This window comes from Sphaeramia orbicularis, chromosome 4 (genome assembly GCF_902148855.1).
Source record: "Sphaeramia orbicularis chromosome 4, fSphaOr1.1, whole genome shotgun sequence".
Lineage (NCBI taxonomy): Eukaryota > Metazoa > Chordata > Actinopteri > Kurtiformes > Apogonidae > Sphaeramia > Sphaeramia orbicularis.
The window spans coordinates 35,512,822-35,535,453 of NC_043960.1; the positions used below are offsets into that span (position 1 = coordinate 35,512,822).

The 22,632-nt window shown below is 40.2% G+C and overlaps 1 protein-coding gene across 1 annotated transcript in view; it reads left to right on the plus strand.

Moving 5' to 3' along the window:
• Window positions 1–667: 667 nt before the first annotated feature.
• sh3rf1 (SH3 domain containing ring finger 1) overlaps window positions 668–22,632 on the plus strand; it is a 38,805-nt gene continuing 16,840 nt past the window's right edge. Inside the window, 2 exon segments of the mRNA XM_030131513.1 lie at window positions 668–927; window positions 1,859–2,364. Of these exon segments, the coding sequence (XP_029987373.1) occupies window positions 1,984–2,364 (381 nt within the window). The 5' untranslated portion in view covers window positions 668–927; window positions 1,859–1,983.

A 22,632-nucleotide genomic window follows, 5' to 3' on the forward strand; every position in this document is an offset into this window, starting at 1 on the left:
GTGCACTGATTTGTCTGTGCTGTATCAGTGTAAGAAATGTGTAACTTAAGGGTATTTTTTTTTTTTTAAATCTTACAGTTACAAACAGATGGATGAAGAATATATAAATGGAGAAAAAAAAAAAAAAAAAAGCTCTTTTCCACGAGATCTGTGAAAAGATGCTGCTGTTTGACACATCATTACATATCATTAAGCAGCTCAGTTCACGCCCTTGTGACAACGCCTTCACTGACACCTCGTAAATTCCTCTTCCCTCCTTTCATTTCAATCAATCTACCTTGATGCGCTTTGGCTTTTGTATTTTTTTTAAAGAAGCATGACTTATCAGTGGAAACTATTGAAAAAACAAATGAGTAGGGAGATTACTATATCTGTATCTATACTTTATCTATAAGTGACAGCATGAAGAGCGTAAATACATCGTAGTCAACCATTCTAAGGACGAAAATTATGTGTGTACCTATTTTTTCGGTGCTTTACAAAAATTCTCACAAGCTGATTTTAATATAATTGGTTACTGCCATTAGATATTAACAATTTACTTCACAAACGTTTCAGTGCAGGTATTTAAAGTCATGTTCTGCGCTTTCCGGATAGCACCTAAAGTCCACGTACTCCCTCCCCCTCTTTGCTCGATTCCAGCAGCAACACAATCCAACAGCGCAGAAGTACTAGCATGGCGCTCGGTGTAGTTGGAGTACCGTTGTCTCGCCTGCTTGCTTTTCATGTTAGGTTTTACTCTAGTATTTACTAACTGTATTTCTGTTCTATATATTGAACGCCTCTGGAGACCTTTTAAGAACAATATTGCGTGTTGAATACTCTAAATACGTGGCAAGTAGGTAGCTTGCTAACTAGTAACGTTAGCAAGAAGGCAAGAATTAGAAGATACGGGGCAACAAGAGGAGGAGTCCTGTTTTGGAAGGGGTAAGCTCAATCGCCTTTAGTGTTTGAGTTGTTTTCAATTTTTATAAGCGTATTTCTTTTTGTCTGCTAAGTTAAGGGAAACATTTTCAAAGAACAAATGCTCATAAAACTTATTTTTTGTTTGTTAAGCGTGGCAACAATAAAGTAGTGACCCCCCTCGTTAGCGATGGTTATGCTAGCAAAGTTATTACAACTGTTAGTTTTACGTTCGTAGATATACATTTTCATGTTTCTGAGGAGTAAACACTACTTCTCTGATTTTTTTCGGTCATAAAAGGCCAAAGAAGTGCAGTACACGTTTTTTATGTACTGCTGCTAGTTGTTACGTAATATTGACATTTTCCGGAGTAATATTACACTACGCTGAACAAGATTGAAAACTGTGGCCACTCTTTGTGTTTTGGCTTTTAAGTGTCTACATCCGATGTCAGCGGTAAGAAGGTTTACATGAGGCTGATTTTTAATGTAACGGAAACGTGAGATGACTGTGTAAATGTAAAACAGCTCATCATGTTGTTGCTCTTTAAAGATAAATCACAGTCCTTCAATCCTGCACCCTTTCTGTGAACTTTATCTGTGAGCTGACTGTACAAATGTTACGAGAGTCATAGATGCAAGATCACAGTTCCCACGTGTAATTATCTGCTGAAGTAAATAGGATTAACTTGGTTTTCTATTCTCAATTTGTTAATCAACTGTGAGACACTAGTGTAGTACGTTTGTGTTTACCTGTGTTGTCAGTTCATCACTAAGGTACAGTCAGTCTTTCCAATGTGACTAAAAGGTAATGATTCTCGTGTTCAACAAATGAGCCTGACACTGTTCAACTATTTCAGCCATATGTAATGTCTATTGTCTATGTATGTCTATGAGTGACCTATTTCTTACCCTTACAGTTGACTAATCTGCATGCTACCATGTTTTTCTCTAGATGATGCAGATGCCATGGCCATAGCCGAGGCATGGGAGTGACGTGATGGCACTGGTCCTGCTTCCACACAAACACCTTTTCAGCCTCTTGTTTTTCTGCTGAACAGGAGGCAGAACACTCAGAGAATGGACGAGTCAGTGTTGTTGGATTTACTTGAGTGCCCTGTCTGTCTTGAGCGGCTCGATGCCACAGCAAAGGTGCTTCCCTGTCAGCATACCTTCTGCCGCCGATGCCTCCAAGGCATCCTGGGGTCGCGTGGAGAGTTGCGCTGTCCAGAGTGCAGGACGTTAGTGGAGTGTGCTGTGGATGAACTCCCCAGCAACATCCTTCTTGTGCGTCTTCTGGATGGTATAAAGCAGAGACCTCGAAGGGCAGGTCCTGGAGCAGGAGTCTGTACAAATGGTACATCTGGGGCTGTTGCCAGAGCACACAGCAGCGGAACCAGGGACCAGGGCACCCCAGGAGCGCAACCCCAGCGAGCTCAGGCTAAGAGCACCCTTGTGCGGGTTAGTATACTCACTGTGGCTAAACATGGATCACTGAGCATGAGCTTGTTTCCTATTGTGAGGGCGAAGCTGAAACAATACAGAGAAAATCTGTCTGGATTAAAAGCAGCATGTTGCATTACTGGCTCTCTAATCTTCACTGAAGATTAACTGTTATCGTGTTGATCTGAAAGCTGGCCAGTTGACTAGAAGCCCAACATTATTAATGGCAGTGATTTGGAGCAGTTAATAGTAGAGCCAACAAATGAATCTGCTCTCTCTGTTGGCTGCAGCAGTGCTTTTCCCATAAGGAGTGTTCTCAGGTCTTTCTTAGTTGCTGACATTGCCAAAATCCCAGTCTTCTTTCTTACACTTGAGATCCCTGCTTAAGTGTTTCTTGTGAATTGCTGTGACAAATGAAGGGTGGGACTAGAGGGTGGTTGTTGTAAAGTGAGAGAAGCTAAATTAAATTATGAACTGCTATGTGTTTGTGATTTAGCAGTGCTTTTAAAACTGATGAAAGAGATGAATTGTTAAATGAAGGGAGGCAGGACACAACACCTTAAATTCCTCTTTTGGAAGCCTAAGGAGACATGAATTTGTGTGACTATCAATCTTCTTGTCCTTGTGGAAACACAAATTGAACCAGGTGCAGAAACAGACAGATGCTGTAGCAAACCCTCTGTTAGTATTGGGTGGCATTTATCTGAAAAAACAGTACCATTTCTTAGATATTTGCAATAATCTTCACTGTGTGCAAGTGGGTGAACTGTCTCAAAGCTGGCTAGACTATTTGGCGTTGAAATTAAGAATGGGCACTGTGGGGAAAAATAACATTTAAGCATAATAATGTCACGTACTGTCTGTTAAACATTATAACACAAAAAAACAGGTCTAAAAAATGTGAGAGCTGAAATTGTGCAAGATCTGCGGGCCCCTTTCTGTGGAGCTCAGGTCTCTGTAAGGGGAGGATAGAGTAGATGAAAAGATGTCAAGGTCCTGTGTAGAATCATTGGAATGTCAAAGCGCTGATAATGTATCTGCCCAGCCATGCAGGTATGAAGATCAGAGACCCTGCTGTAAATCGCTACTGGGGGACCCGCCTCATTTGCCAGAGTATCACTTCAGAGGATTTGTGCTCATTTCAAAGCCATTCTGCGGAATTTCCCTCAATTATGAAAAGCCTGTTACTAATAAAGAAGTGAATGCATAAAAACTACCAAGCTGTTGATTGTAATCCTCAGTGTAGACAAGGACTGTACAATGCTCAAGTGACAAGGCTGTGTGTGAGTGTGTTTCAGATTCTGTCCTGTTTTCGTTGCATTTCTCACTGATGTTATTGACTAACATCTACTTGACATCCTGCAGCATTTTTCAGATGGTGTAGAACAAGAGGATACACGATTGTGCAGGTGTAACATTTTCTGAACATAAAAGGCTGAGATCAAAGCTCTCGCTGATTGCCGAGCCTGATCTGTGGCCACCGCTCCATGGGGACTGATCGCTTCACTGCCCCCGGGAGACACCCTCAGTCCCACTTCTTCATTGTTCGCCGTCTGTCTTCCATTTTTGGGAGGTATCTTGCAGCTTGAACCAGCTCCTTTGGTGCCGTACTCCTGTTCAAGCAGAGCTCCACCTCCAATTCTTAAATGGCCAGAGAGAATGACTGGAAAGGCAGAGCGGTGAGGGCTGCCTGACAGATGCACAACAGGGTTTTGTTTCGGGTCCCCTCTGATCTTCCTAACTGACCGACACGTGTAGAGTGGCCAGCAGAGATTTTGTGTGCGTGAAGGCTACCAGTAACAGAAGCTGATGAGTGTTAAGTGAAGGTGTCAGGACCAAATGGGACAAATGTTTAGTGAATAACCTCACTTTCTACCCCCGCCTCGTAGCTTCTCCAGGGTTGCAGCAGTTGTTTGACTCTCTGTCCTGGCATTTCTTTGATGAGGGTGAATGAAAAGGCTTGTCTTGAATTCAGAGCCATGTGGTTGTCTGGTCAGGTTGGTGACTCACCTCCACACTGCTCAGTTTCATGGATGTTTTGTCTTCCTCTTTGCCCTCATTGACTCATATAACACAGTATTTTGTTCGCACAGATTGAAAACAGATCACTCGGTGAATTTTTTTGCTGTGTGAGAGCAAGTGAAGTCATTGGAGTTGTCTGGAGGCCAGGGGTCAGGGTTCATGAGTCGTGGCAGTCAGGGGTCGGAGCCGCGTTGAGTGAAGGCAGAAGAATTAGAGATTTCTGCGACTGTCTTTAGATATAATTTAGGACCTCTTGGGAGTTCACACACACTTGAAATAGACTATCTTTCATGATATTTTTATCCTTTTGTCATAAAACATTAAGCTACACTACATTGTTGGCTATTTAAAAGGGTGTACTTAAGAATATTACTTTCACTCTAAGCTAAGTATTAGATGTGGCTGTTCGTAGACATATGCGTGTGCTCTGACTTGCGTTTTTGTGTGTTTAGCTGATGGAAATGAGACACTATTCTCTCATAAGCTCTTGAGGATGTAATTAGGTCATTTTCTCATCTTTAGCAATGGGAGCTTCACACAAGGAAAGTTTTTTTCTGTTATAAGCCATTTGATATCCCCCTCCTGGTGTCATGGTTTCCCTTCTAATCCAGTAAAATTGATTCTAAACCAACAGGATGTTAAACAGAGTCTTAGTGCATGCGTCTGATTGAATAAGGTGGTCTAATGCGTTGTCACCTCCAAGACTCTACCAGGTGCCTTGAGGTTTTTTGGTTTTTAAATGAGGCTGCCGTGCATTTTGTCTTATTGTTTCATAGTTGATGTATTTCTTTAGAGGAAGAAGAATGTTGTTTATGAGTTTCTTATGGAGAGGTATCTCATTAAAATTCCTGTGCACCTCCCTCGTCTGAGGTCGATGAGTCACACCGGCCCTCTTTGATGACATCATATTGTTGTTCAAGCCTTTTCCTCTTGGCCGACTGGTTGACCTCTGCCTGTGTTTCAGAACCCCGTCATTACAGCCTTGCGCTGCCCACATTCTGGCAAACGCATACTTACTCCTTTCCACTGGGAATTTTTCAAGAGCGCTTTGGTCTATTCATTCCCACTCTCTCAACACACTCACACTTTTTCTACTGCCTCCCCTGTGTTTCCCACTGAGGTCTACATGTAGTCATGACCTTCTGGACAGTGCGTGCAAAGGATTTTGCAACCACCTGTAATTTTCTCCTGTGAGGCTTTGACACAGGCGGTATTTTTCCCCCCATATTTCTGCTGTGTACCTCCTCCCTCCTTGCCATCTAAATCCAGACTGGAGCCTGTTAAGGGTCTAATGAGATTAGAGTTTATTAGACAGTGAGTCGGCACTGCTCCCCGTTCTCCTTGTACTGCTGACTGCTGACTCTCATTCTGAAGAAACAAAACTCTTTTTTTTTTTTTTTTCAGTGCAACTAGTATCTCTGGTAACTTGGCTCTAAAAGCTTGTCTAATGCTGGCTTAAGTCTTCTTCTTGTCTTTCTCTTCCTCAGCTGCAGTTTTTTATGTTAAATTGTAAGTTGTCTTTTAACATTATAGTTGGTGACTATTTTTAACTTATCAACCCCAAAAACAAATACACCACTGGCTTATATACTATGACAGTTCCGGTATGTCCAGTCTCCACTAGTTAGTCCATTAGTCAGGTATCTCAAAATTATCAAAATTTTCAGAAAATGATGCATTTCAATTTACTTTAGCCTCTGATGCATTTTGGTCAGGATGTGCAACAGTTTGTTCAAGTTGTTGGCTCCAATTTGGTCCTTGATACATATGGCTGTGTTGTTGCTGTATCCCATGTGAAATAGAATTATTGTTTGTTTCTCTTATTAATTCAAGCAACATTGCAGTCTCTTCATTAGCTATTCTCACATGCTTTGTTTTCCTCCATTTTTAGTCCAACAGCCTGAAGGGTCTGATGGAGTATTGGTATCAGTTGTTGTTCATCCGTGGTCCCTAAACAATTGTTCAAGAATCTTCTTCTTTGAAACCATCAGTCAGAATGACTTGATGTTTGTTGTGGAACGTCTTTGGGGTAAGGTCTACCAACTTTGTTCAAATAAATACTAATTATTGAAATTTTTTTAATGAACTTTTGAAATTTTAAAAATCCCCGTTGCTTCATAATGGGAAAACTTTCAAAGTGCTACAACTTCAAAACAATTAAAGATGTTGATATAATTACTATTGGCAATAGATAGGAAGTCACATACGGGCTTTCATTTGGTGCCATGACCTTTGACCTTGAGTGACCTTGAAAGGTGAAACGAATGTCAATTAATGTCTTTAAATATGTCGTTGGACTACACGACCCTTGGTCCTATTTTTCATCTCCTTCAGCATGAACACTTAAATTCAGTAAATAAGTTTCATAGATATCATGTGACTTGCTTCCAGTTCAGTTAGTTTTATTTTCTTTTTAACAGTATGCAAAATGTTCCACCCCTTCCAAGTGTAAAACTATTTTTTGTGATACTTTGAGATTCTTTAAAATCCATCAAAGGTCTTTTCACATGCAAAATCATGTTAAAAACTGGGTGGAAATACACTCATAGGTGGGCCACACAAATAGATATTTTGCAAAACAAATGTTTGGGGTTTTTTTTGTTTTTTTTAAATTAGAATCTCTGCCCAACTTGATGAACATCTAACCCTTCTGAGTCTTCTGCCTCCAGTATTATCTGAGGGCTCACAGTGTCCACCGTTTAAAGTCTGCCAGAAACAATGGTTTGTCAGTGTTTGTAACAGATTGTGGTCTTTGCATTTTATTTTGTATAGAGTGATTTTGTAAAAACTAAGATTCTGTAGCAGGATTCTCACTGGGATTTTTTCACAGCGTAGGGGGATCATGTATGGAGTGCGCTGCGCGAGTTTTGTAGGGGGGTCTGGGGGCATCCTCCCTTGGAAAATTTTGAAATTTATAACTCTCTGAAACACTATTTCCTGCATTTTGAGGGGCAAATTTTGAGGAATGAAGCCAAAAAACAATGCGATATTACCCTTGCATTTGGCATTGGTCCTGCACTTCGACACAGACATGATCGTAGAAAAATATTCACTTGCACGAAATTAGGGATAATCCGAGCGGCACTCACACTACATGCATGCACAGGCTAAATTTTAGAGGTAATTTTCCACAGGTGATCGGTCCATTTAAATAAGATAAATTAATTGAAGTCTCATTGTCAGCCAATGAGCGTAAGGCAAGTGATGTTGCCGGGCGGGCGTCAGACAATATCAAGGCACACAAAGGGGTGTTGATTATATTGTTCCCATTTCCTGCCTGCAGCGCTTTACGCCAAGACTAAGGTATATATTTTTTCAAATTCAAATCTCGTTATCATTACGCTGGACGATCACACACACACACACTGTGATGTTCTGTTGTTCAAAGCAAGCAAAGGGGGCCCTCTGGTGGTCGGAATACGTTGCACTGGTGTATGTTTTGTACTTTCGGTGTTACCGTAGCTAGTTCAGACATGGGAAGAAAGTAGCAGACACGTTTCTCTCATTCTGTTTGTATGGCCAGAAAGAATGTTTGCCTGTGAGTATTTTATGTTCAGTTGTTGTGGTAATGAATAGTAAAACCTGTCTCTGATGTAAACTTTTGTTGTTAGATTAAAAGACGTTGTAAATCGTAAGTCAATCTGAAGATGCTAATCGTTAGCATGCCTATGGATTTTCCCATTTATGTTAGCATCGAGCTAGCGGTCTTTTATCAGTCATTTCAATGTATAATGCTATGTTAATGTGCTGCAACAAAGAACACAACTGAGACATGTTTTGTATGTATGTTGCAGTTTCACAGTGAAGTCTCGAGTAAAAGCTTTGGAGAGAAGTTTTCGGCATCAGGCTTTTCTTGAAAAACTTATCTATCTGCCAAGCTAGTCGCTATACACACAAGCAGGTGCAGAATACAAACAAAAAAACACCACTACGCTGGTTGAAAGACAGCGTTGCGGGTCAAATCTCAGCATCAGGGCCCCCAGGGACAGCGTCGTCGGGGGCCCCGGCGTTCAATGACGCTAGCGAGAACCCTGTGTAGAAATTTTGTTTTTTTGTTTGTTTTTTGTTTGTTTTGTTTTTTTTTACCTTTCACGGCTTCTCATTGCTTCTTTCTCACCTCTTTTACCATGCTGGTGGTGAGTTGTCCTGTGTGAATAACCATTCTTGAAGTGTGGTTTTACATCATCCCAAGGAGAAGTTCAAAAGGATTAATCATGCGATTGAGGTGCAGCCTTGTTGTTTCTTCGTTGTAGGGTAACACTGCACCCCTGATGAAGGGTGTACAGCTTTGCATCTTCGTCCTTCTCTACGTTCAGCGTGTTCCAGCCTCTGCACCACCAAGAATTGTCTTATATACCTCAGTCTTCTTTTAACCTTTTTTCCCATGTAGAGGAGGATCTTTCATATTAGTGTCTTTCTGAGGAATGCCATGAGTAGTAGTAGGTCACTGTTTCTCCTCTAAACACTGGGCCTGTCTAGTCTCGTCCCACTTGCCAGTTCACATTCACCTCCTTCAGTAAAAGCTCTTAAGTATCAACATGTGTTTACACGTACTGTCTGCCTGATATCTTATACATTCTATGCATTTTCTTCATTGCTGTTATAATGAAAGATCTTACAGAACTCTGTCCATCACATACACATAGTATCTGCAGATTTCTTGATACTGATAGTCAGGCATACAGTGATGTGTCTGTGATGTGCCTTAAAGCCCCACGGCAGGCCCCGCTCTAGCAGCTGTCTTGTAGTAAGTCATCATCTTCAAATAATATTGGTGTACTTCTCTACTGCAGTTTTGACTCTTTTACCTAGATGATACTTTGAAGGTTTTTTTTAATGATTTTAGATATCTTTTGTGCATTTACCTTTAGACTGCGGGTGGTCCGCTGTGGTTTCTTATGCCCATCTATCATCTCCTGTCAAGTTTGTCAGTCAGACAATAGTAAAGGAAGCAGCCATGACCTCTTCTTGCCACAGTGCTGTCACACCTGGCCAGTGACAGCCTTTCTTTAGCACTCGTATGTGTGCTACAGCTCCAGGGTCCTTGATAAAAATATTCCATGGACACTTATTCCCGCAGCCTACTTTAAGTGCGCTTTTCATCATGCAATAATGTAACTCAGAGCACTGCACTGTTTAACATATGCTAGTTTTACTGCATGGGAAGTAACAAATGTTTTCTGTGGAATTTATTATTTTCATTGTTTTGTCAGCTGTTTGACAACCTATCATGCATTGTTTCTCTGCCCTCATTCCAAGCTGGTCCTAATACCTGCCTGGCCTTAAGAGAGCAGTTTGACCTCCACCCTCTGCTGTGATTGGTGGCCCAGAATTGGTCATCCATGGGCCGTTTGACTGCTGGCATGTTAAGTGTTTGGTTCCCATCCCTAAGGCAGAATCATGATTAGCAGGGAGTCTTGTTTTCAGTTGTTTGACCTCTGACCCTAGAACTATTACTGGCTATTGATACACCTTCTGGCTGCAGCAGCTGCCTCAGACTCACCTTGCTGTTGCATGAAGTCGTGTGGTCCCTGACCTCCTTCTGAGATGGCAAAGGAATTTCTTGGAAAAATGTTCTTCTGCGTATTTGCAGTTCTCCTGCCTTCTGAACAGTTTCCTGGTTTTTTTTTTTTTGTTTGTTTTGTTTTGTTTTGTTTTTTATGGCCCAGAGGTGCAGTTAATCTGCATTTGTCCCCATGGTGGCATCTCTACTCCAGCTGTGCAAGAGCATCTAGCACTGCAGCATTCTCACAGTGACTGTATAGTGTATCATCTACCACTTTGTTACATGTTTTTAAATATGTAGTGTGAATGTTGCATTAAATATCCAGCTACATTCACACAGCATAGGCTGCTGTGTGAAAAGAAGAAAATCTAAATGGAAAGCATTTTTCAAGTATTTTTAATGAGTTACAGTTTTAGTGACAATGGTAATTCTTGCATTTTCTATCCACTGAAAAAAATACAAGAATAATGATGTACAATATTTGGACAATATGATTTGTAAGTCTGGGCATCTCTGTAGCATCACAATACTTCATTTATAATTTTGTGTTATGACAGATTTTACCTTCATCAAAAAATTGAAGCTTCTGCATTTTAACTGTCCATCACTCATGACTCTCATACAACTCATAAATTTCTATGGGATGCATGAGGCTCTATGTTTTGGGTGGTTTTTCCCACATCAAATACATTTTTGCCCCTAGCACATGTAGTGAAGCATAATCTCTACAGACAGCTTTTTAAATCAAATACATTCCCTGCTGTTTGCATAAGTTGAACTTTGTGTCATTATATGAAATGATTAGCTATTCAAGACTCTTATGAGCTTCAGTCATAGACAATCTCAGACTGCTACACTGGGCGATGAAGATAAAATCAGTGAATAAATAATTGATCATAATGCTTCTGTCCTCTGTGGATGCTGTTTGAGAACATTTTATGTCCCATTAAATATCTGCAGTCAGCTTTAGGAAGACAGTTAGTCCTTCTGTACTCCCAGCATTTCTTTGCAACAGCTCACGAACAGCTGTTATAGACAACAGATTTGATCGTTGGGCAGAGTTGCAGTCAGATGTACTTTAGTATTGCTGAAGTACTCGTGATGGCCACATCTCCCTCTTAATGTAGATTTCTGGCAACACTTCCTTGCAGTAGTAACGTTCATGTTATGGAAAATGATGGTGTAAAATGTTAAATTTCAGGCTACCAAATGCCAGTTTCTTCTGTTACACCACATGTGTGAGGTCTTTTTTAGTGACAGCTGGTGGTTAATTGTTGAAGTGGATTTGAATAGTGGAGCACATTGACAAAGACACGGGCTGGGGAGTTTGGTAGTGAGGTTCACATGACCAGAAGGAAGCACTACAGAGTTAAAACCCCTCTCTACTCCCTTCAGAACTGTTGTGATTAGGTGAAAATGCACTTTGAGCTCAGTTGTTGTGCAGAAACACACACCCTGCCCTGGGTGAGCTTGACTTGATGAAACCAGGGGCAGTGTTTGTTTTAATGAGTCACAGACTGATTTTAGATCCATGAGGGCCCATTACGCAGTCTAGAACCACAAAAACACAGGTGTGTAGTGAGTACACAAACTGCCTTGTGACAACACTGTGTGGAAATGTCACCCAGGTTTAAACCAGCCAGGCTGTATTTGTATTCTGAAAGGTGTGATCTCTATGCTGATCATGTTTAGTAGAGGCTCAGCTCCCACATATATGGGCCTGCTGATTAGTTTAGAGACACCAGCCTCTGTCTCTCCTTTCCCTCCAGTTTCTAATGGTATTACTACACTCACATTTTTGTGATGTGTCAGCAGAACTGTCCTTTCTGTCTTGTTTATAGTAGAGAGGAGCCAAGAAACAATGGCAGAAAGCAAGGGGAATGACATGATAAAGGTCACACAAACTGGGAATGTTGCCATTCATGACTGGTGCCAAGACTGCACAATACAGTAAAAACCTGACAGCACAGTGTTTTTTTTTTTTAGCTATATTTGTCTGTTTAAAAAAATACACCAGAGGCCTTGAATGTCTCTATTCAGTAAGAATGAATCGTTCCAGAAATATGGACTGATTTTTTTGGTGGGAGTGCATCTGTATAGAAATTTAAAATAATAATTTAAAAAAAGCTGAAATGAATTTGAGCAGTTGGTTTCAACACACCAAACAAGGTTTCTGACTGTGTAAGCACAGCATTTATGGGTTAGTAGTATCATTATTTTTGCTAGACTTGTGAGTCTATTTAAGTCAGTTCATAGTGATTCTTTAGAGTCTGTCAGCTTGAAAAGTGTTTGGTTGTGCTATTTCAACACGCAGGAGTTTATGTAATGTGTTTGTGACACTGAGGAGTTATGAGCCCTGATTGTCTGCATTGCTCTTCAGATATCCAAGTCATCAGACTGTGCAGTAATCCTGGTTTGACACAGATGCTTTGCTGAAACACAGACGTAATGGACAATGTTGGAGAACTTTTTATGTTATCATGACAAGTGTAAAAAATGTTCATTATGAAACTGGATGAGCAGTTTAGACTATGGCAGGCGGCCACACAGCAGATAATCATAGGTAATGGGACGTACTGACACTATATCCAAAATTCCTGAAATTGGAGTAAATCATGTTTTATCAGCCAGACATCTTTTGCTGATTAGTCGTGGAAAACAAGACCGATGTGAGTTTATGTGTGTGTGTATATATATATATATACATATATATATATATATATATATATATATATATATATATATATATATATATATATATATATATATATATATATACACACACATATGTATATGTGTGTGTATATATAGTTGTGTATATATAGTCATTCATTCATTATCTGAACCCGCATTTTTCCTCATTAGGGTCACAGGGGTCGCTTGGAGCCTATCCCAGCTACTTATGGGCGAAGGTGGGGTACACCCTGGACATTTTGCCAGTTCATCGCAGGGCTGACATATAGAGACAAACAATCACTCTCACATTCACACCTATGGGCAATTTTGATTAACCAATTAACCTATCAGTGCATGTCTTTGGATTGTGGGAGGAAGCCAGAGTACCCAGAGAGAACCCATGCAGACATAGGGAGAACATGCAAACTCCACACAGAAAGGTCCCGCCCCCTGTTGACTGGTGTTGGAATTGAACCCAGGACCTTCTTGCTGTGAGGCATGAGTGCTATCCACTGCACCACCGTGTCGCTGCAACACAAGGAACATACGTATTGATGAGATGGACAAATGCAATGGAAAAGGGACATCCTAATGGGATGGAGAGATCACCAACGGAAATTGCTAGCTAACTGAAAATGTACATTGAACTTGATGGATTATTTGGCCAAACTGGGTGGGATTCATAGGACCAGACGATTTTGTTTGGAATGAAGTTCTCTCTGTGACCGCAGCATGGGGCAGACAACTGTCAAGAGTAAGTGAAAACACTTCAGTAGGCTTAGTTTTTGGCTTTTCATGACAAAGTACTTTTAATGTTGTCGTACTTTGGTCCTCCACATCCAAATTATTTAGCTCAAAAGAAGTTTTGGAACGCTGTACAACAATAGAAAAGGGCGATCGAGAAGTTGTGTTTATTTTATACTTAAATTCTTCACACAGAACACAGTTGTGTGTATATGATTAGTTATTGAACTGAATCATCACCCTCTCATGCTAACATCTATCTTTGTGTTTGGTCACTGATGTGAGGGTTTTTTTTCGCAGAGTTTAAAACATATCACACACTTGTAGCCTATTTGGAGAAAACAATGGTTTACTTAATACTTACCGCTGTGTCGTTGGCGTTTTTCCTCTTCTTTCTTTTTTGTCTTTTTGCAAACCCTGAAGGGTAGGAGCACTTCATCATTGATGTTATTTTTAAATGGCTGCGCCGCCATACTCAGTGTGGACAGACCATTTCTTCCTCCACTGACAGCAAGTGGGGGATGTGATGGGGGGTGCACGAGGGCGGATGTCACTTCTACATGACCCTCATAGCGTTTGTCATTGCATAGGGGGACTCCCTCTAGTTTGGGGGGCCCCAGTCACAAAACAGTACAGGAGAGGGTTAGCGCTGCCTCACTGTGGTGGTTTGTTTACAATGGATAGTTTTTAATAAATTGTACAGATAAATGACCATGCGGCCATCGGGGGCCCTCTTCAGCAAGGGGGCCCTAGGCAGCTGCCTACCTTGCCTACGTCATCCTGGCGGCTCTGGCTCCCACAAACAGACGGGCCAGTCTGTGTTTGGCTCCATCATGTCCATAAAGACATTGTAACTCATCAACGCCATGATCCGGTTCAATGACCGACTATCCCAGCTGCGGCGTCGCAGCGCGGACAAACCGCAGCCTTCGGACAAGTGTGGACAGGTGGACAAGGGCAATTAACGGACAATTAATAATTTAATTGAGCAAATTCTTATCGACAATTGTTTACATCCCTAATAGATATATATATATGTGTGTGTGTGTGTGTGTGTGTGTATGAATATATATATATATATATATATATATATATATATATATATATATATATATACACACACACACATATATCATTTCACAGTAGATAAAGAAGAGCTCGCAGCTACTTGTTACTTCTGGGTTAAGTCAAGGGTGGAATGGACAAACACTCCATTAAGAAAGCGAAAAATGGTCAGTGTTGTGCTGCTTCTTGAGTTGGAGAACAGATGCAGTGTTTGTACCTTGGCCCTTTGCCAGCTCTGTGTCAATATCCTGTCTTTGTTTGTCCACTGGAGAGGCGTACAAATACCAGCCAATGCAAGCAAAAGATCTTGAGTTGTCCACAGGCCTGACATGCAACACTGGACAATTGAAGAGTCATGAAACTAACTACTGTAGGAGATAACTGAGATGAGTTTAAATTGGTCAGCCAGCAGCCTGTAGAAACTTCCTTGTCAAATTTCCCTTCAGCATGCAATGTCCTGCATAAATCGAAGTCAGTCTGAGCAGAGCTGAGCAGGTGGCTCACCCTGAATGAGTAAGAGGAACAAAAGGCCACAGACACTGCACGCTTTCACCAGCACAGTGGAGAGTAATGTGAGGAAATACTTAGTATTCAGCTCATATTGACTGGTACTCAATACACAGATACTGTGACATTTGTGAACTAATCCCTCTGTAACTTGGATACAAGCAAACTTCATAGGTGTCTCATATGTGGAACTCCTCTCCTGGTACTAATCCAGAGCATTAAATATGTGACAAATGGACATCTGAGCTTGTAATCAGATTGAAACAAAGCTTTTTCTCCAAACACTGGCTCGAGAATCAAAGAGTTCTTCGGTATAATTGTGTAATTCAACAAGTGTTATATATTCAGTCTTTCTGTTTGTTTTTTGATTTCATTGTACTTTAAGTAAGTTTTACAAGTGCACACGGTCCTATTAAAAATGCCATGCAAAGTCATTTTATTGTTGTACATCAGTTTTACTTCATTTTTACATTTAAGTTAACTGATCTTTTTTTTTTTCACTGTTCGTCTTCTGTGTTAGTTTTTGTTGATTATAATAATGCTGAGGAAGGCAGTATCCTGTAATGTGACATTATGACTGTCAGCTACAAACCCCAGCTTTTCCCAGTTTTTCTGTTCAGATTTCTTTGTCTTCTCTTGCTGTTTGGGCTTTACTAAACAAGTGTTCTTGGCCCACTGTCTGTGTGTCAGTGTCACAGAAACAAGATATAGACTCAGCACGTCAATCCAGCTTCCTCTCCGTGTCTCATTAGCTTTTCAGTCATTTAATCTCACACTGCTTCTTTGCCCTTGTCTTTCTAGCTTTCAACTGGCTTCCTCCCTCTGTTCTGAAATGTGAGTGGGTTCCTGTGAGAGCATTTGTTAAGCCCAGTGTATGAACTGGCGCAGAGTTAAAGAGTTCTGTTCTTTCAGTCTTTAGTCAGACAGGCAGACGGGGTGATCCTCTGGCCACCCAGAACCAGCCGTTACCCCTCACCGACGGCCAGCAAGGTAAAGAAGCCAGTCTGCATTTGTAAGGCTACATAAAGAGTAAAGAGATTTCTGTAATTGCATTTTCACATACACACACACACACACACCCCTTCATGAAAACCGTATGTAGCACAGCTCAGCAGTAAAATCCATGCTCTCTTCCTGCTAAAATGCTTTCCTTCAGACAACTAATCTATAGCTTACCATGCACGCAGCCCAGAAATGTATTCATTGTATGTCCATGTGTTGAATGTTTTTATAGACTGGACCACCTCCACCTTCACCACATGTCTTTTTACATAGAAAACTCGCTATGTTTCCTGGTTAGGCACATTTTGGCCTTACAGGCCATGCCTCTCCACTTCAGGAAGGTAAGCTTTGATCACAGTCAAGCGCTAAGATTCCCATGAGCCCCCAGGCTACAGCTCAAGGTCAGGAACTGCCAGTAAAATTGTAGATTGCAGGGGTCAGTGAGTGGTTACTCCTGAGTGCTTTGTAACAGGCAGTCAGGGAAGTAGGAGATATTCTGTCTCTCTCTTTCTCTGTGTACCATAAGTATTCGCTTCCACTGACCTGGGAACATGAAAGAACATGAGGAGGAACAGGAGGAGAGATTTGAGGGCTTTTGAAAACTTCCTGTTCTTCTCATCACATGTGATCCAGGCGTCCATCTGGCGTCCAGACTGCTCTGCATGTTTTCATGCCTGTAGATTAATGTGTTGGACCTCATTTGCTATGTGGTGAGGGGAAACAAACGAGCACAGTGAGTTGTAGGGATGGCGTTGGTTTGGGGTAGGAGGCATAGTGTAAATGTAAGATGATGAATGAATGGGCAGAAATGCTAATTGCTGTGGTAAGTAGTGTTGTCATGGCAATGCATTGTCTTCTTGAAATACCTTGAAAAGTTTGAATAATCTGTACCATTTATGACAGCATGAAAAAATGAAAAAAATGACTTGAAATTTTAGATTTTCATAAAAAGATAAAACCAGTACTATTATATGAAAAGAGTGTGCAACTCCTCTTTTCTTGGCTTTTATCAGTGTAATTGTAGCAAAAGTTAATGATAGTAAAACTTTTTTAAGTGACTGAAAACACTTTCATATTTCCTGATCTTTTAGATCAGGGCTTTAAAAACAATTACATTACCCACTGCAGCAATGTGTGTTTGTCAACTCACTATCAAAGAGAAATGAGCAGAACTTGGCTCTGATAGTGGCCATTGGTTAGTAGTAAGTCTCTTCACTGGAAGTACAACATCTACAATAATCAATCCTCTTATGATGATATATACAATTGAGCAATTAAAATGTTGGACAGGAGGCCAGTGACATTGGTGTCATGTTCTTAAGAAATAAAATATGCTAAGTTTGGAGCTAAAATTCATCTATAAATGTCCATGTATCTAAGTTTGGCAGACGTTCATTGACCTCGGGGTTCCTCTTAGAGTTTCAGGATCAGTAACATGAGGAGCTTTCAGTGGGAAATGTAAGGCGCCTTTACGTAAATCCTCATTTGGACAGACTTCTTTCTCTGTTTGTGGAGTCAACATGTGCAACTGTTTCCCTTCAGAACTTAAACTGGATCCTGATTGGACACACTTTAAATCAGTACAAGTTTCAGATTTTTTCAATAATCAATTGTATATGGACATCTTAGTTATTATATTTACATTTAGGTATTTACTACTTTACAACACTAACTTAGATGTAAGTAGGGGATGTTATTGGCGGATTGTTCAGATATCAACTTTTTTCTGTCCCCAACTATTATAACGTCCTTTACAACTGTACTATGTGTGGATCTTTACTAAACTGGATCTTCCAAATATTACAGTTCTGACCAATGTCGTACTAATGCAAGAAAATTTATTACTAGCTATCCCTGAGAACTTTCATAACTTAAAGTTCCTGAAAAGCTTGAGTAGATTAACATCTCTTTGCATTCTCAGAAAATGCAGTGAAGTAGATAAATGATTTCCACTACGCTAGACTGAGCATCACCTACCTTTTCATGAATACTGATTTCAGTTAGTTTGTATTATTTCTGCATTTTTCTCTCAAAGTCATTATTTAAGAAATGAAACCAAATGAACTAAAGTGAATGTGAAAACTTTGGTTTATTGTAATGTGTACAATGCACTGATGCCCAAGTAATCACAATAGTAGATCACAAATAAGCTGAATCAAGAGTACATTCCTTTACAAATCTCCATCTCCAATAAATACCTGTCTCAGTTCAGATGCAGCCCCTGATACTTGGCCCTTGATGTTGCCGTCCTACTGTGTGTTGCTGTATCTTTAGTTTTTATGACGGCGTTGGCCCCTTAACTTGACCACCCTGGGGCCCATCTCCACACCCTCTGGACACTGGCAGGATCCTGAATGACTACTTTTCTCAAGATTCACAGCACTGTCAAGAGACCCATAAATAGCAAAAATAAAAGTGTTCCTGTGTGGCGTTTCCATAGAAACCAGGGTGGAAGTTTTTCTTTTGTCTCAGACTGGGAGGGAGACAACAGCTCCAGATGAGTAAGCGGTGGCTGCTGCTCTTATGAAAGCCCTTGTGTGACAACATTATTCAGATGTCAGTGACTCAAACTTTGACATATTATGATTGTTTAACTCTGTTTACTCTTCGTTGAGTCATGCTCTTGATAGTCCTTTTTTAAAGCAGTGTTAGTTGCGTGGCACAGGGGATGACAGAAAGTTTGTTTTCCATCAGTATATACTATGTGTTGTGGTTTTTGTATTGCTTCGGAAAAGATAACACTTTATGCCTGTTTCGGGTGTTTTTTTCCTGTTTTTATGAAAACGTACAACTTCTAACGGTGGATTCAAACATCTTTTCAACATTTCACTCACAACTGATCAACTGTTTTCTTAGTGCTTTCCTGGATTTTCTCGTAAATCATGAAAGTATGGTAGGTGGGTACTAAGAGATAGTGTTGACTGATGAGGAGGAGCACATTATTACTCAGTCTCATCCATGCAAAATGTCCGCCATTTCAGATGGAAAACAGTAATGGAATATACCAATTTACTATAGCGGTGATTAAAGTACCTTTTACCCTCTCTTTTCAGCACATTATACAACCTAGTTTTTTCATTCCAAACCAGTCGATGGTGACACGCTCTGTTTGCTAATCAGATTTAGCTTTGTTGTAACAAAGCTATTTGATACAGAACTGAACTTCTGCTGTGAAATATATTAGCATCTATTGAACAAATTAATGCAAAGTTTTTACAAAACTTATGATGCTACTTTTGGCTAGATTTCAATAAGTCATGTTCCCCTCCGGTGGAGCAGGATAACTGCTTAAAGTCAGCATGATAACATCTCTTGCCCAATTCTGTGTTTTACATTAGGAAACCCTCAGGTTGTCAGACAGCGTGGGGAGGCTGTGAAAGAAGCCTGCTGTACAGTAGTCATTAAAAAGGCCATTAGGAATCAATTTAAACGTAAGCAGCTCTAATGGAATCAAGATGGCTTCTGCTTTCAGAATTCCTCATTCTCATCATGTGTCACTGCTTGTTCTGCAATGTTGATGGCAAAATGATGAGTTAAAAAAAAAGTAACTTGGTAATGAATAACAAATGTACAATGACCATCTGGTCAGCACAACAGATGCTTCTGGTTCCTCCTCTTGTAGGACATCTGACATGTCTTGGTGTGGTGGTGTTTGTAGAAAAGCAAACCAGACAGATTTACCCCTACACACAGTGTTTTGGCAGCGGTCCCCCCTGTTCATTTCCCACCCCCTGTGGAGCTCCTGCAGGTCTCCATATGAGAGAAGATTCATGTCTGGCACTTGGACGTAGGGGGTAAAGGTTTCTGTCTACAGACAACCTTTGAACCACTGACGGATCAGAAGTTAACTGTAACCTTGACATATTAGTGGCTGTTCATGGTGTATTTAAAGCACTGAAGATTCATTAGTAAGTGTGCTTCTGTTGTGTTGTTTAGTTGTCTAGTTCACATTCGTTTTAACCCTCCAACTTTAAACAACTTAGACTTTATCCTTAAAATCCTTTTTCACTAGGATTGTGTAAAGACAAGCTGTTAGTGTAATTATCCCCATATGATCCAGTGTTACTTCCATTGTACTACACTAATGCATGTATGACTGTATGTCTCTGCTCACTGGTTGTTGGTATCTGGCTGTGCTGTAGAGCAGAACACTCAGATAATTCAGTTATAATCCAGTGCTGTGGAAGACAACACTATAACAGCCAAATCCCTTTAGCACACCGGTCTAATTGCATTATCTGCGATACAGGAGTAATTGCACACACCAGCTGATGCTCTGTACCTTGGACCTAATCTGTCTCTCTTTTTCCTCTCTCTGTCTGTTTTTCTGCCTTATGTACGCATAGCTGCATAAGCAGACTCCACTGAAAATAAAAATGTAATAATGAAAGTTTACACAAGTTGAAGTTCCAGTACAGATGTTTGAGAACTCAGTCTAGATGACAATATGGACTTCTCCAAAGGTGCAAACAGGCTTTTTGGGTATTGCTGGGAAGGCTCTCTCCTTACTCCATGTACACAAAGTAAATGTCAAGGTATTGGTACTTAGATTGATATTAATACTGGGTGTAGTTGCTGAGATCAGCTCTGTTAAGGAACAGACAGTGTGTGTACTAGGAATGCGCAATTTGGTGGAACGGTCATTGTTAGATTTTTAACCTGTTTCAAACATACAAACTTAAAAAAAAGTCCACAATGTCACCATAGAACAGAGATTTTGTTTATGTTTTCACAATTTCTCCAGTTGTGTTCAAATAAAAATACTAACTGTAAATCCAGATGAATCTGACACCATTTCACTCTGCTTCTGTGTTAAGCCAGGGAGTAGAACAGGTGAGTCACATCTGACTGAGTCTGATCAGAAATCGGTAAATGCAGCTGTCAATCATATTGTTAACCCTTCCCTACCTGAAACTGCCCACTATCAACCAATGCTAGTATCACAGAGTGGGTTTTCTGCAGCCTGAAAACAGACTTCACAGAACTGGGTAGATTTCTTTTTTACTCTTAGACCACCTCAATAACAAAATACTGACTGGTAAATATGTAATTTTTGCCCTTTTCTCCTCAATGGACTTAATCAGATTTAAAAATATTATTTAAAATAATTATTATTTCTCATGTTTTCTGACATTTCCTGTAAACTGTAGTGGAAATAAATCTGTAAAAGGCAATGCTGCCATTAAAGTGCTATCACATTTTGCTTCAGTTTTCAGGACTGACCTTTCACTTAAAACTTGGAGTTGTCACAGTTGTTCAGTGATGTAATATGTGGTGGTGTCAGCTGAATGTGAAAGCACTTACCTGGTTTAATTGCCAACCTACTTAATTGAGCGTTGTATCGCTTTATCTCTTCATCCACCTGTCACTGAGTACTAACACATTCAAAGGACAAAAATTATGATTTTAATTGGCTTTATACCTCAGGGACCTCTACATTCACCACTGTGTTGCTGTCTGTTCTCAGAAATATTTGAGCCAGTGAACCATTCATCTACATCCCTACAACTGCATATTTGACATTGATTTTGTCGGGATCAACATGGCATAAATTGTAGTGAACATGAAATTATATCCAGACATTGTTGGGGGCTGCAAAATAAATAACCATGAGCCTCTTGTGGTTTGCAGCTGCCTTTTGATCCAAGTGGAATATTGCCATTGTGTGTAATCATGCACTTTAAATTTTTAAAGAGGCTAGAAGTCATTAGATGAGGCCCACAGATTCTCATTAGAGAATTAGGGCATCCCAATTGTGGCTTACTATATGCTGTATTTTTATTACTACCATAAATTTTAGCGCACTTGTAGAAAACAATTGGAAAAGTGGATTAAAGAAAAATTGCATTTGCCTCTAATTTGATCAGGACAAATATATCTGGTGGAGATCCTATTTTCATGACTCTGGTATTGGCACCTGAATTTGTACCGGGGTTTGTCTGCAGAAAAAAATCCATGCAAAAATGATGATCTAAAGGGCTAACATGCACATATAGTGTGTATGATTATGTGTTATTTCTAATCACATCTTGTGTCTTTATGTCTTGTATCTGCATTCCTATTAGAATTACTGTCCCTGCTCTTCTCCAGAGGACTGCTGCTCTATGAAGGCTCATTTAGCCACCACACCAGTGTCTCCATGGCTGCAAACCGGATATTAACCCTAAAGCCAATTTTGTTTACTTACTCATTTTCAATTAAATCAAATAAAGGATAGACAAGTATCACTGCTGTGCAACTGATCTTTTTGGAAGCCCAAATGGAGAGAGAAAATCCAGCTGAGGAGAAGCCATGAAGGCCACTTTTACACCTTGTGCAAATCTGCAATCTGTACCTTATCTTTATACTACTGCTTTATTTGAATTTTGACTTGTTGTAGCATGGTCATCATCCTACAAACGCAAAGCAGAAACCACTGTTGAGTGGTTAACCTTATTTTAATGCTGAGTACATTCAGTAGGTTGTGCTTCTCTGTTACAGGATCATATGCAGGCAAGATTTCATTTGCTTTAAACATTTTATGAGGACAATGACTTTTACCATGTGTAAAAGTCATTACATAACAATGCTGACTTTGGTCATGGTGCTGCTACTAAATGTTTTATTAAGCCTTGACCTTGTACAAACAGTCACTTAGGACTCTCACACCGCCAGGGTGAAAAGCCTTTCACATTCACCAAATCAATCAGAGCCTACTGATTTGGTGTGGTGTCATTTGAAACAAAAATGTTAGCACTTCCACTTTGATTTTCATTTTCATCCCA